The 18,619-nt window shown below is 41.5% G+C and overlaps 1 protein-coding gene across 8 annotated transcripts in view; it reads right to left on the bottom strand.

The window, feature by feature from the left end:
- Nucleotides 1-18,619, bottom strand: part of ABI3BP (ABI family member 3 binding protein) — a 392,420-nt gene that overhangs the window by 216,938 nt on the left and 156,863 nt on the right. For all 8 annotated transcript variants that reach the window (XM_019523725.1, XM_019523728.1, XM_019523731.1 and 5 more), the window contains exons 7-10: nt 13,777-13,828; nt 6,667-6,738; nt 5,566-5,661; nt 1,079-1,156 (exon numbers count right to left, since the gene is read on the bottom strand). In XM_019523725.1, the coding sequence (XP_019379270.1) occupies nt 1,079-1,156; nt 5,566-5,661; nt 6,667-6,738; nt 13,777-13,828 (298 nt within the window). The remainder of the gene's footprint in view (nt 1-1,078; nt 1,157-5,565; nt 5,662-6,666; nt 6,739-13,776; nt 13,829-18,619) is intronic.

The following is an 18,619-nucleotide window of genomic DNA, read 5'->3' as shown; positions in this document are numbered from 1 at the left end:
GGGGCCAAGGGGGGGGGGGGGGGGGGGGTTGGGCTGTGGTGCCCATGCCAGGCAACCCCTGCTGGCATAGTATGTACAGCACGTAGGCCCCAGTCACTTAGAAGTTGGACAGCCCTGCCTAAAGGTCTCCTTAGAGCTAGTTTGTAGTACTGAATAACTTCCACATAGTGTCTTCTATTTTAATGAGGCACCTTTGAAAGTAGAAGCTTCCAGGTTTTCTTTTTCCAAATCCACCGTGTTCCACTGCTCATTTTACACTGTTCCTCTCAACTTTGACTATGAAAAGTCACTTCCATTGTTAAGTTCTTAATATTGAAGTGACTGGGATATAAATTCAGGAGAATAATCACTGTCCAAAACATTTTCGGGATTCTTTTATAGCTTTTATTGCTACTTTCCGTTACATGCAGGAAAAAGCATTACAGTTCTAATCTATTTAGACATTTGGACCAAACTTTTCCAATTTGAATGCCTTCAGCACCTACCTAGGAATGTGCAGGGCGCCTTTAATTGCCATTGAAGTCTATGGGAGATTCAGGCCAACAGCTCCAAAAATCAGGCTGTTTTAAGCTGTCTGCATATGCATTTACTTGTCTAATTTTAGGCACCCGTATCTGAAAGCTGGATAATCTTTATGCTTTTAAACAACAATAAACCAGTTTACAGACATAAAAACACAATGTTTTATTTGGGGAATTATTTTTTCTGCAATGAAAAACAAATAACTGCTTAAAAATTTAGAAAAACATCTTATTCTCGGGTTTTTTGTTAAAAGTTTATTTTTCTCCATATTTAATTTGTTTGGCAAATTTGATTTCACTGTACTCTCTCAATCAGTAGGAACAATTCCTGAAGGATAAACTAAATGATACAGCCTTAATGTCTTTTATTGTAAAGTTCAGCTCATATCGTTCAGTTCACATCTACTGAGCAAACCAATTTTTTACACTGCTAAAATCACAGCTGATTTCAACTGCAGCTTGAGACATGAAGGATGTTTTTAATTCATATATAGAACAATCGTTGGCAAAGGTAACATAACACAGGGTATAAAAACACAGAATAGATTCATGATTACCTGGGAGGGACTGTGGGGAGAGTTCTTGCACTTCTGGTGTTTTAGATTCAGCAGGCCACAACAGAGTTTCATTCTTTGCTATAAAGGCAGAGGTTAGACTGTAAATATCAGAGCAGTATCTGTTCTGCTTCTGTTCAGATTTATCCCTATCCCACTTCACCTTGGTAGAATAATCCAAGTTGAATAAATATGAGAAGTCAAATACCTGAGGGACCAATGAACTTCCCCTCACTGCACATCCAGTACCAGCATCTATTTTGCTATCTGAGACCTGCATTGCTTTTACAGCTGTTTTTCTGTGCATCTGATGATCAACACCTTCCAAGATTGGACATGTAATCATCTCACATGGCCACATGGTCCTGTGAGTCTCAATTCAGTATCAGCGTGACGCATCACATTTATGCCCCTGAGAAACTGATGTTATAAATATTTATGAGAGACTGCCTTTGGGCTTTATATTTAAAAAAAAAGCAAGGATAACTACAGATTTTAAATAAACTGCTTTCTGGCTGCTAATAATTATTTTTAAACTCCTCAGTTCAGGCATTTTTAAAAACAACTTGAGAATAATCAATTTTACAACCTAAACTGGGAGTTAGTCCTTGCAAGGTTCAACAGACAGGACATAATTCCAGAAGTTTTGCAGAAGAGTTAGATAAATTTCCAAAAACTGTATAGAAGCCAAAGGAGCCTTCATTCTAATGAATTATTTATTCTCCTTCAAATAATACTTGTATAAATTTAATCTTTATGACAATGACATTTCACTTTCATTTCAAAGCTTGTTTTAATGCTCAGCTAAAATGGTAGCACACAAGAGTAAATCTAAGAGGGGTTCAGTGGTGTGGTCACATCCCCCTTTGATTATTATTCCACTCAAAGTTTAAAACGAATTGCCTGGCAGTGGTAGCAGCATTTTTATTTCGGAAGAAGTGAGGGAGTGAATTAACTTCATAGTTGTTTATAATCTACCTTATTCCTGCTAATCTCTCTTCACTCCACAGGTGTTAACTACTCTCTCTCCTTTTTAATGGATTTAATGTTCCCCTAATCAAGTTATCCTTTCTTCGGCATTTTTACTATCAGTCAGCTACTCAAATAATTTAGCTCTTATTTCACAGCCCTGCAGATGGTTTTTAACTCTAGCTAAAAACATCAGCTCTGGTAAACTCTGGTGTGGAAGTAACTGTCAGTGAAGTGTTGGATGTAACGTCATGGTGCTCAAGAAGGTGTTTATCACCCCTAACTCAGTGTTTATCATTCCATGAAGAAAACAACAGAGGGACTGTGACAGGGGGCCTTCCCAGGGGTAGATCATGAGTTAGCCCACCCACCTGCCTAGGGCAGTCTGGCCTGACTCGCCTGCCATGACTTGAATGTTATCATGTTACATTAAGCGGGAGGCTACCCATTCACTACCCTGATGCCAGGGGGTGCCATCCACAGCTCTGAACCTCTCCTATACCATGGCCCATGCCTCATAGATGGCATCCAGAATATTATTATTGCACCCTGGGTTCACGCTGGCCAAACTCAATCCATTGTTGAGCTTCTGTCATAGTCATACTCACTCTGCCCCATCTGACAGGAGCCTCTTGCATTCTGCTCATCACTGGGCCACTCTCTACTGCCCTGCTCCCTTGAGTGACCCTTTGGCTGGCAGGCTTGCCTACTCACTCTCTGACACAGCACGCACACCACCTTTGGTTCACTCAAGTTCCCCTACTCTACATGACCCTGTCCTTGTGCCAAACCCTGGGCTGACTCTGCCCCTAACTCTTCACTGGGGAAAAATCCTTCCTGTCTCAATCTTGCAGGGATTGGTTCATGTGCAATCCTTCAAGTAGCCCGGGGCAACCCTACTCTACACACCCCCAGTGTAGCTCTTCAAGCCCACTCATGCAGACCCAACTCAACATCCCCAAATGCACAGTCCTTGAGGCACCACTACTCTTCTAGCTAATACAAAGACACCTCTCATCAAGGCAGAGGGGAGATGGGAATTCCTGCTTAGCAGGAAGTGGTGAGGGGGAGGGGGGAAGCAGCCCACAGTCTGTTCTGGAGCAGAGTGGAGGGGCCAGTCCTGCTGAGAAGCAGAGAGCCCCACCCAGAGAGCATGCCGGGATGCTGGGGAGTCTTAAACCAGCGAGTAGTCTGGGACACACATGGCATAAACCGGTTTGACCCAAATCAGTTTAGTCTGATACTAGATTCAGCCAGGTTTATCTCAAACTGGATTCAGCCATTTTCATACTGGTTTATGTGCACTGAACATCTGTTCCATTACATGCTTATACTAGTTTCTGATCACTTAAACTGGTTTATGTGTAATGTCTGTCCCTAGTCCCAGGGGGACTGGAGAGGGAGGAGGAACCCGCCTGTTGCTGTTGGTACCACTGTTCCAAGTTAAGTCTCCCCATGCAGCCCAGCTGGAATGGGGCTGGAGCAGCTCAAAAGGCTCCCCCAACCCTTGGGTTAGCCAAGAAAAGTAGAGATAATGGCAGTGGCAAGTGTGGAAAAGTGGGAGACATGCCACTGAGCATGGAGGGGAAGAGTGGGGCGGGGAGGGGGGCAGAAGTTTTACTTGATTTGAGGACTTTAAAATTTGTCTCCAGCAGCTACCTTGGTCAGGTGGTCTAAAAGGGAGGTGCAGCTCTGCTGCTGCATTCCATTTGGATCTGTCCCTAAAGCTGTATGTCCATACCTCATTTTAAAGGGATCCAGCCTGCCTGTTGGATGCAGAAGTCCTAGCACCTAAAAATTCTGCATGCTCTCTAGGGTGAATTCTACTGCCTGTCTCTGAATGGAAAGGCATTCCTTTCTTGCAAGGTAAGCAAACTTTTATGGGTAAAGGACTGTGAAATGATCCTGAGTCTTGCATTCTAAAAACAAAAAATTACTTCCTTTTCATTGCATAATATGTACTGAAAAAAGTAAGTGACTAGTCAATTTTAATTTTACTGATGTTAATGGTATTCTATTTTGCTAACTGCAGAATGCAATATATCATGGATTATTATAATCATGGTAGTATAAACAAATATCTATCTAGCTATGAAGCAATAAGACAATGAGTGGGGAAATGAATGCCATGCACGTGATACAAAAAATAACCCTCTGTATTCATTTTAACTCCAGAGTATGATTTAATCCTTCTCTTTAGCTATATGGATCATTTATTTTATGTCACAGCTGAAGATAATAGTATTCATCTTGCCAATGGCATCATATATTTCCTTTTGGTATTCTAAGCACTGCTTCATTCAAAAACAATTTTAGGTTATCCCACCGAATAGCAAACCCTAAAATGAGCACAGTATTATCCTGCCTTGAGCAGGAGGTTGGAATAGATGACATCCTGAGGTTCCTTTCAACCCTACTAGCCTTTGATTCTGAAGAATCAAAGGAGAAGACACTGCACCTCTGTTTTCTTACTGCATAGTGGACTCACTCTGAGAAATTGTGAAGGCCAGCAATGGAACAATAGGTAAATGAATGAAATGGCTCATAAGAGAAGATAATCTTCATCTTTATATCACCAGATCAAAATTAGCATTAATGCTAACAAAATCAAAAGCAAGTGGACTTTCTGATATGAGTTGGTGACCTCACTGCACCTTTGAAATAAAAAGTGTGCATGCCAGAAAACCAGTGCTCACAACAGGCACCTGAGTTAGCAATCTCAGACAAAAGCATTAGTACATTCTCTCACCTACATTTTGCCCCTTCGGTTTTGAGGTACATAATGAGGTAACTTGCACTGAGAGTGTGTTTTAACTTGATTTCAGTATGCATTTATTATGGATAATGAACAAGCATTTCCTATTTTCTGGGATGCAATTTGTATAAATAATGGAGACCCCATAGAAGGTAACAGAACTACACAACTGTGACTAACCACCCTAGAAATATGGCATAATAAATAGACTGATAAAATGAATTACATTTTTAAAATATGCATTAAGAAAGATGGAGAATATAAAAATAAAAAACCCAACCCTATTGGAAATAAGCTGTTAATACACAAACAACATAAATACAGCCTTTGTCCCTGGTGCTCCAAGTTGCATTTTCTACAGAAAAAAAAATCTGAAGCTAGTGAAATGCTTATGAGAGTTTTTAAATAAGTGGGTGCCTACAAAGAGCCTCTTCCAATTGGAAACAAGTTGTCAACCAAAACAGTTCAAAGCAAATGCTCAGAATAAAACAAACCACTAAAGCCGATGAGGTTTCTCTCAGAGTGGTGCTATATCTTTTGGCCCACAGGTTGGATAAGCGGTGCAGGGCTGGTCTGTGGGTCAGACTGGGTCCCAGGCACCAGGATTGGGTCCTGCACTGCCTCCATTATCCCTGTCACCTGTATTGGGCCCCACATACCCCCATAGGTTCTATGCCACCTCTGCTAGTCCCTGCATGCCAAGACAATATTTTTATTGCTCATGCTCAAGAACCGTAACAGCTTAGTTAAAGCCATTTCTACTTACATAATTTTTTCTCGACTGTTTGAGATATATCCTCTATTGACAGGGCAGGAGGGAGTTTTTTCAGGCTTTCGTTGAGACCTGGAATGATAAGATGCACTACACACAAAGATAAGTGAGCCACTCACTCACAAGATGGTGATCTGTAATCTGGGTGGGCAATTTCCACCTCATCAGTGGGAGAGTAGTACAAGTATCTGAGAGAAGAATTCAGATGTTTCCAAATGTCTAATTATTAATCACAATGTCCAATACTGCTCTTCTAATCACTATTCATTTAGTGCCCTTCTCCATGGAAATCAAATATATGTGAAAAGTGTAGTGGCCCTATCAATTCAGCATCACGATAGGTGCATTCTAATTGGACATACCTGGAATTCACAGATTTATTTTGTGGGGTTAGCGAGGAACTGTCTGAGTCTAGTCAGAGCAGTAAAACTCAGAGACAGCAAGTTAGGCCAGACAAATACCACGCAGGCAGAGATTTTCCATGCACAACAAGTTAAATCCATTTCTGAGTTCCATAACATTATACCAGGAATAATTTTGTCTCAAGATACATCAGGTAAAAGGTTCCCAATTTTACTATGTACCCTCTTACTATGCTTATTCCATCCCCCGCTTCCTGCCACTTGCTTGTGTGTGAACACTAGGGCACAAAACACACACAACTGAATGCGAAAGGTAAACAGCAGTGTACTGAGGCCCAACACAAAGAGGAATGGGGAAGTTTAGAATATCCTTTAATAAAAGCTGGCTATATTAGTACAACAGTTCTGAACGACCGCTGCACAAATGATACTCAGCAGATGTTCTCAAAAACTCTGCACCAGACCTCTTTATCTTCCCCTGTAGTAAGAAAATGCTATTTTTGGATAAGACAGCAATAATTTTATTTGTTTTTAATATTCAGGACAGTCCTTTTCTCCCCTTAGGCTGCATCATTCCTTACCAACTGTACTGTGAGACGTAATGAATAAAATCTGAACCCAACTCATGGTGCCAATCAATATGAAAGACAACAAGTAAAGGTAAGAAAGTGAAAAAGATGTATGCAGTTCTTTTACTAGATGCCAGAGAATTAGGAAAGAAATTGATATTTACCTAGTATTGGCAGAGAGGATCTGTCTCTGTCTGTGGTTTTAGGTGAGGTCCGTTGTGTGATATTTTGAATGACTGTGGAAGCAATAATATTGCATTATCAGAGAAATGTACAACTATTTAGCCAGGAAATAAAAGCGCATGTCTGTCTGAATGTTCTCAAAGCTTCTTTAATTCAGATTAGCACTATTTCATTAAATATTAATAGTTTAGATAAGAGTCTAGACTAGACTCTTATAGTCTAGATAAAGTATGATAGCAAAATGGGACCCAGAGCATGCTTCAATTATAAATCTCTGCACTGATGAGCAACACTGGTCAACACTGGAGGGGAATGCATCCTGGTTGGATTGTGTGTACCAGCTGGTCTGCTTCTGACAGTAGCATAACTTGGTGTGGACGATTGGAGTACTAGCCCCAGGCCTCAAGTTAGAGAAAGCACCAAAAGGGTGCCCCACCTCACCCTCCCCAGGGAGCCTGCACAGAAAAGGGTGCAGGAATAGCCACCCATATGTGAGGAGCCCATGTGACAGTAGCAGCAACAATGACAGAAGCAGTTATGATAACAGTGGCAGCTTGCTGCCAGCATGTGGGAAGCCTACTCATCAGTAGTGGTAGCAGCAGCCCACAGCATGAGAGGACACTACACTGCGGCAAAAGTCTTTGGAGTCTCTCCCCTGTTCAGCATCAGCCTTGCCCTGCCCACTGTTACAAAACTCCCAGTTACGCCTTTAATTTCAGAGACCCTCAGAAGGCTACATCGTACACAAAGCCCCCTGGAAAATGCCTGTTGACAAACCACAGAACTGTGTGATATGGAGAAGTGGAGAAGGGCTAAAACCTGGGCATGTATGTGTTCTTGTGACTTAAGTCACAAGCTACTACATTTAATCCTCTGACACCAACTCCCATCTGTCATTTCTGCTGAAGAGTTATCCTGCTGTCAGATGGGGATGATAACTGTGACTTTGCTCACAATAATTTAGTGAGGATTCACAAGTTAATGAGCTCAGTCTGACATTCAGACACACCGAGGATAAGATTCTCTGTTATGAAGTGGTTTGAAAACACAAATAAAGATAAGGGTCATATAGCTAGTTTGTCAAAATAAAAGCTGAGGTTTTCATTTAAACCATGCATTATTATTGTCATTACATATCATTATGTGTTCAAAGCTCTTTTGGCTTTGGAAACGCCCGGCTTAAAATAAAGGCAATTTCACAGCATATTAAATAATATTAATATTATAATAATAATATTATATAATATTAATATAATAACAATACAATTTCTGTTTCTATGGAAATTTGCTTTTTTAATTTCCAAGAACTTATCCCCTAAAGATGGTTTTTCATGTGCTTCAAATCACAACGTGCTGCAGTGCATGTTGGTTTAAGCCTATTCACACATGGTGCTGGTTTAATGAAGTAAATCACACCTGCTCCACAGACTATGCTCTTTTATGGATGAATGGAATTTTTATTTCTAAGAAATAAAAAATGAGAGACATTAAACATCTGGAAAACAAATACAAGAAGCCATCCCTGAAAACAACTATTTTTTTCCAGGAATACGTATTGGAAATATGTTTCCTATGGCTTCTTCCAAAGGTTTTTGTATTTCTTTCTTCTAAATCCTCCCTAATTAAAAATGCTGAAGATGAAGTTAAACATATACTCTACAGAAAATGAACTGGTTTGAATATTAGTTTAAAAAGAGATACTATCACACATTTGTTGTACGAGACACAACTTATAGGGGATTTACTTATCGGTAAAAGCCAAGATATCAAATATTTTCCAAAGGATCAGGGGGCTAGGAGGGGATTCCTGAATCAGGATTCACCGCCCTAGGTTCAAAAACAGCCATTTATCAAAGAAGTCCTAAAACTGTTGTCTTCTGCACATCTAATACACAACAGCCACCAAGCACCTGATAAAAACCAAACCAAAATCACCCCACAAGAGACCAGGTAAAAAGCAGGTTGCTAAAATGCTCTGAAATAGCAGTGAAGTACTATTTTAAATAATTTTGGGAGGTTTCAAAATATCCCAATTTCAAGATAAAGTAGCCAAAATTTGCTTTCTGAATGTTCTACCATTAGATTTCTAATCCAAGTCATCTCCAGAAGTCCACAGAAGTGGATTCACAAGAGGGAGGAAGAAAGATGTGTGAAAGCACATCTTTACCTAGTCAGATGTATTGCTCCTCCAAGAAGAAATAAACATTTTCCCTATTGCAAGGAAGAAAACACCATATGGCTTCATCTCTAAAGTTTCTCAAATACTGCCAAATCTAAATTCTTCTATGTAAAAAACTGTAACCAATCACGAGTCCCAACAATAGAAGAATCAGTGAAGCACTGCTTATACAACACTGCTTACACAACACTTCTAAAATGTCATGGTCCATTCTTCCTTGAAAACCTTGGAAGTGAATTTTTCAAAGAGCACTCTCTTTCTCCAGGTTTCTGAAGACAGAGAGGACTTTCCCAGGAGATCAAGTTTCATACGATTTTTATCACAAGAAGGTCTTTATCAACAAAGGAGCACTAGGTAACACAAGCTGCTGCGTCTAATTGTAACCACCACAATATCAAAATCATACAAATAAAGTCAACTACACAATAATTATGTTTTGCAAAAATGTAGTAAAGGAGATAGAACATATATCTCCCATATTCTAAAAAGACAATTTGAATTTTCTTTTCAAATACATTTCCAAAAGCCCGTATCTTCTTTTTCTCTCTTTGATTGTACCTAGCGCTTGGTTATCACTTTCTATTGAGATCTTTCACTGCTGTTTACACAGACAGAAGCCTGACACTACTAAACAGACTTCCATTTGCCACTTCCATTCTTCCCTGCCCTTAATACCATATTTACTAAATTCTAAGATTAGGTTCCTCTTCATTTAACATGGGGGGAAATGCTCGTGGTTTTAGCATCATGTACAAGAGTGGCTGGGAGAGGAAGGTGGCTGCTGTGGCTCAGGCTCTACCCCCTACCTGGCATTGGGACGGTAATCACATCAACAGCCACAGCTGCAGCCGCTGCCTGCCCTCCACTTTCACTGCTTCTGAACCCTGCCATCTCCCTCTTCCCTCCCCACAGGCTCTGCTCTCCCACCTGCCCCTTTTCTTCCCCACCCTGTACCTTTGCCTTCTTGCTTTCTTCCCCCAGGCTCCATCCATGATACATCCTCAGGCATGGTGGCATGCAGCCTGCACAGCTGCTATGGGAACAGGGCTCAGTGCCCGAGACTGCAGGATAGATGGAGCCTACCAGCATGGAGGGGAGGAAATTGAGGCTGGAGCAGAAGGTGGGCATGTGGCAGGGAGGAAACAATGACTGGAGGGTGTTGGCACTGGATGTATGACCTGCATACCTTGTTGTGGGTGGACCCAAAACCCTTAGGCCAACCACGACCTTTCCATTCAATAATACACAAATTTTATTGATACGTAGTGATAGCAGATAAGAATAATGCAAGTGATTATATATCTACCAGTCCCTGGGTTCACAGAGTCAAGATACATCTAGCCAGAATGCAAGCTTCACTCTGAGGTTCTCTCTTGAATGTTAAATGTCAGCAGCTTGGAGGTTGAAGGACGAGGCCCACCTCCCCTCCACTGGGGTGGGTGAGACAGGCTGGTGGTGTGCCCTCTGTCCATAATGGCCTTGGGTTCCCCTCTGAGGGACACTTTGCTGATCTGAAATCCCTCCTTTTGTATTCTTTCTCCTCCTCTGTTTACTCTTCACCTCTGGGCATCACTGATTGGTCTCCGTGTGGTTGTCATACTGTCCACATTCTGTCCTGTCAGCGTATTCCTTTGTTTCATGAACCTATCACATGCACATATCTTACTTTGGTTCTTTCTGGTGTCCTCCTAATTTGGTCCAGCTACCAAAACCAGAAATTCCAAGGGCTCCAAAGATTGGCATTGTGACCTGCAGAGTCCCTTATCTCTGTTTGGGTACATTGGTCATGTTATGAAACAGTGTAGTACATGCCTTCAATTTCTCAACCTGTGTGTCTGCTTGCCTCAGACACAGGGGGCCTTGAAAGAAACTTCATAAAAACAGGCTTTTAGAAATCAACTAATCCTGCCATTCCCCTGGACCATTGTTCTAATATAATATCTACTTTACCTACAAGCCAATTCCCAAAAGCAAACCTCTAAATACTATTTTCTATCCATCAAAGTGGAGGAACAGACGGGGAACTAGAGGTGCAGGGCATGGGGGGATGTCTGAGGCTGTGGGGGGAGGCATGCAGGGGGCACAGGTGGCAGGGAGGGGCAGGTACAAGCAGGGAGCAAGCTGCTTGACCTCTCCATACCATCTGCCCCCTGACTGCCTGCCACCCTCCAGTAGTGGGGTTGGGGGGATGAATTAAAGATGATGCCCCAATAATTAGATTCTATTCATGGAAAACTGTAACAAGTTTACAAAATTTCCATGTATAGAATCTAATTACTGGGGGCTTATCTTAAATTCAGGGTCATCTTAGATTTGAGTAAATACAGTACTATCCTTCCACACGCCTTAGTTTTGGCCTGAAAACAGCTATAAACAACTATATCTTTTTTAATGAACCCTACCCCACAGAGGGAGGGACATGAGGAGATGAGGCAACATCTTGAACATCTGGAATGATAATCATTGTGTTTAGTGAACTGTTGGTCAAAGAAATATTCTTGCAGCTACAGAAGGATAAAAGTCAGCTGAAAGTCTGAAAACTGCCATAATTGTGTCTGGGATTGCATGTCAAGACTGAGTGGGGACTGGAGAAGGTCAAGCTTCTTCATAACACAGAAACATAATATCAACAGTGATTCAGCTTTGGTTGTTTTCCCATGGCTCAGGGTCTGTAAATGCTGCCCTTGGTCTCTATGGGCATGTGTAGATGAAACAGGGGCCCTAAATTGAAGTGGTGGGTTTTTAAAAACACCAGTTCAATTTAGGGCCCATTAAATGCCCGTGTCGTGCACGGCATTAAATGCCCATGTCGTGCACACACCCAACTTACCTGCCTCTCTGGCAGCGGGGAGGGGAAGGTAAGCTGCCAGTAGGTGAAGTGGTCCCTGGGTTGCAGGGGATGAGCTGGTGCTTCCCTCTGTGGTAGCAGTGCCCCATCCCCCAGGCAGTACTTGCCCACAGGCACCCAGCTTAGGCAGTCCCAGGGGGCACCGCAGCCACAGAGGGAAGCACCAAGCCCCTGCTCAGCTCAGGCAGGCTCCAGGGGAAAGAAAGAAAGAAAAAGTTTAGGCTTGCTGCTTTTATTGGGCAGAGCTTGCCTTCACGGGATGCTGCTAAGCTGCCTGCAGGGCTTCCTGCAGAGCCACGGAGCTGCACAGAGCCTGGTGCTTTGCTCCGCAGCTGCAGGAGCAGCAAACTAAAACTCCTCAGAGAAGTTTTGGTTTGCTGCACCCCAAGTCATTTCAAGCACATTACACCATTGAATTTCCTACAGTAGCTGGAATTAATGCACAATACACCATCGAGGTGTGCAGACACCGACACCATTAAAGTGGTGCAAAAGCATTTAGCCTGCTTTGAAGTGTTGTGCACACATGCCCCTCGTTTTCCCTATACACAACCTATGTTTTGATCAGGCAATTGTCAAATAACACAGATGGGTGGGCACAAAATGTCGATTGTGGCTATTGTTAGAGAACCATGAAAGGAAAGAGAATACAAGAAGCATAAACTTTTCCTATAGGCCATACAACATCATTTCAGGAGCTTCAAGATGGCAGCTAAGTTGCAGATTTAAAAACTTACATCCTGCAAAGACTGCAGAGACTAATCTGAAATCTCCCCAACTAAAGCCTATTCAGATCAGTGTAGGAGGTTGCTTGCTACACCTTTATATTCAGTAGGATACGGCAGCAGGCTACATTAAAGAAAAAACAGGGTCTGGATTTGGCCTTGTGAGAGCCACTTTATCTGCCAGAAGTAGAGGAGTAACTGGCCAGTTCTGCATCCTGACTCATGACAGTGCATGGAGCAGCAGATGGTGGGGAAGATGTCTCCTTTTTTGTCATGTGTTGAACAACCATTTAAAACTCCAATTTGGGACAGCTGAAAAGGAGATGACATCTCCCCACAGCAGTGGATGTCCACACACTGCTCCTGCATTGTGTGCTGCCACCACCCAGGGCACTATGCACTGATGGTGCTGCTCTGCCTTTCCCACGTCTGGAGCCACTGTAGAGAAGGTGCAGGGTGAGGGTGGGTAGGAGAAGGTGGAGGATAGGAGGGAGAGGCACTCTCATAGCTCCATTCCAGTACCCTGCCTTAGGCAGCACCTGTGGCTGGTACCCTGCTCACCCACTCATTATTATGCTACTGGCCACCAGCACACTGTATGCATAGTAACAAAAAATAGGCATGTTGGAGGGAAGAAAGGATGGGGCTTTCTACTTCAGATGGAGTAAAAAGATGATATCTACCTCAACAAAGCCTGTAGTTTAAGATATTAAATGAACATTCAGCAAAATATACCCTTAAGTACTATCACTTTGTAAACACAAAGGAAAGATGCCCTTGTAAAGAAAAGGAAAAGAACCTGAAGAATTCTAATATGAATGGAAAGCAGAAAATGGAGAGAATGTAAAACTTGGTACTGAAGTATAACTGGAACTTTATGAAGATGCTGTAAATCTGTCATTCCCTAAAGCAAATATCTCACTGTATAGTGCAGATTTAACCTGAGATGCATGGTGTTTCTTTTTCACCTCTGGCTACTTGGTGGGACAAAACTAGGTTATCACAGGTTAGCTGGTAACCCTAAGCAGTTGGGGGATGCTAGTAGAAACTGGAATGCGAGTAGAAACTGCAAGGGGTTACTACTCAACGGAGGAAGTCATTTGTTTATTGCAGTGTAAAATCTCCATTTAAAAATAGAAAGAGAGAATAGTTTAATTACTTTTTCAAAAAAAAAAAAAGTCCAAATTTCTGAGGCTCAACTCATTTGGGTTTGAAGGAAAGTTTCACCAGGCAGACCAGGCACATTGTTAATGTGCCCTGTTTTTTCATTCCCTTTAACAGCCATTCGTTTTCCTTGTCGAGAGCACAAATATCAAACATGAAAAAATGAACAAATTACCTTGCTTGATAATTGTAACAGGGACAAGATTCTTAGGATCTCGCAGTGTGAGCTGAGAAAAGAAGAAAAACAACATAAACACTGGGATTTGTGCTACAAAAAGTAAATCAGATTTCCTTGGTAATGCAAATACAGGGCTTTGATCCAGTGCTTCACTTGGCCTAAGCTAGAGTGAATATAGCTCTGGCTCAGTCACTGAGGATTATATTGTTGTTTCAATCCTTGTTGGCCAGAGCCAGAACAACACATTTTGATCCCTTTCATTTGGCTTAAACCACTTGTTTTGCTCAGTATAACCACAGTGTCTGACTGCTCAGGAATCCCTTCAGCTCTCTTATCTTTAAGGAGCTTTTGAATATAACCTGTAGACTACTCAAGAAGCTGAGAAACCCTGGTGATGCAGCTGTGCAAAGTAACAGAGACAATACTTCCAAATCATATCAAATTCAACTCAGTTTGCTACAAACTCTAAATTCAAACCAGATTAATTTGGACAACTGATTTCTCAGGATGATGGGCCAGTCACAAAGGGCCCAAATAAAGAGGACTTCATGTGTATTGCTTTTGAGATTCAGATCGCAAATATGTGTACTTCTCTGACTAACACTGCCTTTTGATGTAAAGTAGTTTGCATCTAAGTGCGTTACACAGTACTTTTTGGGCAGCTCCTGGAGCTCTTAATCCCTGGATTATCCATACAATAACAACTTAAAGTGGTTTTAAGCACTTGTTATGAGGTCCAAAGTTATGCTACTCCAGGACAGAATTATTTCTGATCCACACTACCCAGCCCCTTTTCCATTAAGGTGTGTTGCCCATGTTGAAGTCCTCCAGTATCCTAGGATCTCTCACCCTCACTGGTACAGCAGGGATAGAAGCCTATCCTGGCTCACCAGCCCTCTAGCAGCAACTCACAGCTCGAGCTCCTAGTCCTTCCCCTGCTCACCAGGCCTCTGCTGGCAAGTCACAGCTGTGCAGGTGGGGGACAGTCAGAAGGTTTTTAGACTAAGGGTGTGACTGCTCCAAAGTCCAAGTTAGCAGTAACACCGACCAACATTTGTGCAACTCACAGCATAAGGTGTGAGAAGGGCCTGTGAATCTTTTCCAGTCTTAAGCTCAATAAGAATCTTGAGCACGTGAGTGGCCCCAACATTTCTCAGAAGGAAGAGGGAAAAAGCAGATCTTGTGATATAAGTGAGCTTTGAATACCCTTTTGCTTATGCAGGTATAAGAGCCAATTTTTCAAAAGTACTATAGTACAATGACTGGAACAGGACCAGGCTGAAAGTACTGCCAGAATTAGGAATACTAGCTGAAGCTATAAAATGTAATCCTTTTTTCAGACAAGTTGAGTTTAAAGAAGGAATATAACTCAACAAACAAAAACCTTTCTTGGCTAAACATATAGCACATAAGGTTATCATGAGTTGATGAGTTAATACTTTATTTTATACTTCACAATATCACTGATCTAATTTATTTCATAAAAATCCATTTTAGGCAAAACAATTATAAGGTTTTTCAGACACTTTTTTTTAAAGTATAGTTTAATCTGAGACAAATTCTTGCATTATCATTTGAGATCTCATTATGGATCTTATTTATGCTCTCCACATTTTAGATCAACCAACATTATCAAATTCAAACCATAGAAATGTTACTAAAAAAAGCTGTATTGCACTGTGGGGGAAACAAATCTGCTTTAAATGGATTGCATAATTTTATCTGGAGGTTTTAAGTACTGCATTAGATCCTATTCCAACTATTAGGTGCCATAAGGTACATACAAATGTAGATTCATAGCCAATTTAAAAGGGGAATGGGAGCATGTAGCAGCTGATATGCTTTAAGTGTTGTGTCTCCATAAGCCTGCAGCGATACAAGTGAGCCAAACTGCATTAAGTTTACCTCTGGATGAAGCAGGAATAAGTTATAGCAGTTCTGCTAAACTTGGATTGCTATAGACTCAAGCAAACTTAATTGTTGCACTGTGACAGCTTATATTAATTTCCTTTGATAACAATGCAATTGTTATGTTGGTCTATACTCTAAGGTCATGTACAGGTGTTATGTTTCTAGCAGGAGAATCATTGCTCTTCTAGTAAAAACTAGGGGTGTAAAATTACTCATTAAATTTCTCTTGGGGTCCCTGGTTATAGGAACAGGTTGGGGAGTTGCTACACTGCTCCCTCTGCTTAGCTACCAATCACTGGTAGCTGAGCAGTGGAGTGATTGCTCCCTGCCCACTCCTTAGGCAGTGCCTGTTTTGGAGGAGAGCTGCTACTTCCACTCACTACCTCTTTCCCAAACTGAGTACTGCCTGGCTTGTGGAAGAAGCTGGGGGATTTGCTCCAGTCTGGGAAAGGCGCAGAGAGTCTTCCTTTACTGCTTGCTCTACTTCCCCTGGGCACCAGAAGGAGTAGAGTAACCACTATTCCCCATGCATTCCCAAAACTGGGATCATCCCAGTCTGGTGAAGGTGCACAGAGTAGGACAGATGTCACAGTTTCAGGGTGAACTCCTGTACACGCCCTGTCCTGGAAAGATTTCTGTTGGAAACAAAATGAATGCCTGTTCACGGACTAAGTGTGGTCCTATTCCAGCCTGCTTATATCCCTAAAAAATGCCTATTTTTGCAACACACCATCATCTTCACCTTAAGACCAAATCATAAAAGGTAGCAATGAGGATTGCATTAATTGTTTTCTAGGGACTCAAGTAGAATTGAATGGAAGCACCAAGTAAATTTAGGTGGAGTAGGATCTGACCTATATAGTGTGCCCTTCTCCTTTATAAGCAAAGAAAAATGAAATCCCAAATTAAAAAAAAAAAACAGTTAAATATCTTTCTGACTGAAGATTATCAAGACATTGTCAGCCTAATCTAGGTTGGAGATTAGGAGGAACTTTTTGATGACAAGGGTGGTCAAGCGTTGGAACAGGCTACCTAGAGAACCTGTGGAATCTCCATTCCTGGACATTTTCAAGAGTAGGTTGAATAGATACTTTGTTGGGATGGTTTAGTCAGGGATGATTCTGCCTTAAGCAGGAGGCTGGACTACATGACCTTAAGAGAGGTCCCTTCTAGTTTCACTTTCCTTTGATCTTATGATCCTGTGATAGTAGTAGTAATAAACATCTCTGTGCCTTCTGCAAAAGGTTGTAAATATGTGTTAACCAAAGGAACCCACAATCCAGTTATTTACTTGTGACCCAAAGACTGTGTTCCAAGACAGTTTTGTTTAAGCAGCAGCCATAACTCCTCTAACACTTATGGCTGTTTATGTTGATGGGGATGCCAGACTTTGGATAAGTCTACTTGCAGACAGGGCTGATGCAGACAGGGTGAAGACAGCTGCAACTTTACCTACCGCAGGGACAGAAAATTCCCTAAAGCAGGCAAAGCTGATTGGAAAGGAGACACTGCCAGAACTACTGAGCATGCTGGGTGTACTGAGTGTTGCTTTTGGTGCAGGGGTTTTGCTAGTACAAGCAAAATTGTGATTTATACCTCTCCCATATTAAGGTCTTCTAAATTAAGAGCACTGGTGGGCTGGAAAGCTCCTTAAACAAACTCTGCCTAAAAACATATCCAAAATTTTTAAAAGAAAGGGACTAATTATTTCTTCAACCACATATCAATTTTTTACAACTAATTTTCCCAATGTTTCATGGCAATGCAAAGAATTACTCTTATTGTGCATAATATGCAAGAGGGCAAAACAGATAATAGGCCATAACTGATAAGTAACCTCATTAATTTAAGTAACATTAACTTTTACACTGATAACTGACTTCAAATTTTCCTCTCTATATCAACTCATTTGGTCTGGGCAATTCAGTGCATTTAATCTGGAGAATATGTCTTTAGGCACGGTGCTGAACAGATCAGCAAAGGAGCACAGCTAGTTATTAGATTCTACCAGCTGCAATATAGAACTTTTATAGTACCATGGAGTTCTGGATCAGAGATTAGGAGGCATAAAAAGAAACTTTCATCCAAGGAAAGTGATGACTAAAATTGTACTAGATAACATAGTTCCAGGTGATGTGTTAAACAGTAAATGGTAAAATAGTTAATCAACTTAACTGAAGAAAATTGAGGTGCATGGAATCACATTACTCCTTAAAACTCCAAACATGGAGTGTGAGTGATATGCATTATAAGGGCACTTCATGCCATATGCCAAAGAAATCTTCAGATCAAGATAAAAAAAAAGGCTGTTACCATCAGAGTGGAGCATTAGATAGCTTTAAGACAAGAGGCTCTTCAGATTTATATCTTGTCACTATTGCAGTTCAATGTGTCTGTATGTTTGCTGAGGGAGAAATAAGATATCTTGACCTGCTCCATCACTGGTGTACTCCATCAGATCTCCATCTGTTTCTTGTCAAATTTAGGTACCTTATAGTTCCATGTTGAAAGTGCCTAAGTTTGGGAAGTGGATAGACATAAACTATCTTAGGCTGAAACTCATGCTTACAGAGAGGGGAAAGTATTTAGAGACATGGACTGGGACCATGAGAAAGCCTTTTATTGGAGCTGTACATAAATATGGCTCTTTCCAATGTGACTCACAGGCTCAGGGCAATCTTCTATCTGGTTCAGTTCTTGGAATCTAAACTACCAGCTGTGACAACTAGCATTGTCTTTCTATTCCCGATTCTGCAGGAGGCTACTGTGGTCCCACTCAAGTGAACATTTGTTCTTACAATTCTTTCTACCAGCCTTTCTAAACATCTCCTTCTTACACATAATCTTCACAAATTACCTCATGTTCACAAGACTTGAAAATGGGGTGGAATCTAGTGCAATTGTGCTAGCTAGTTCAGTCGCTGATTCC

The sequence above is a fragment of the Gavialis gangeticus genome, unplaced genomic scaffold, assembly GCF_001723915.1.
Source record: "Gavialis gangeticus isolate Ggan-Ray unplaced genomic scaffold, GavGan_comp1, whole genome shotgun sequence".
Taxonomy (NCBI): domain Eukaryota; kingdom Metazoa; phylum Chordata; order Crocodylia; family Gavialidae; genus Gavialis; species Gavialis gangeticus.
Note: the sequence above shows the minus strand (reverse complement) of the source record. Positions and strands in the feature narration are given on the sequence as shown.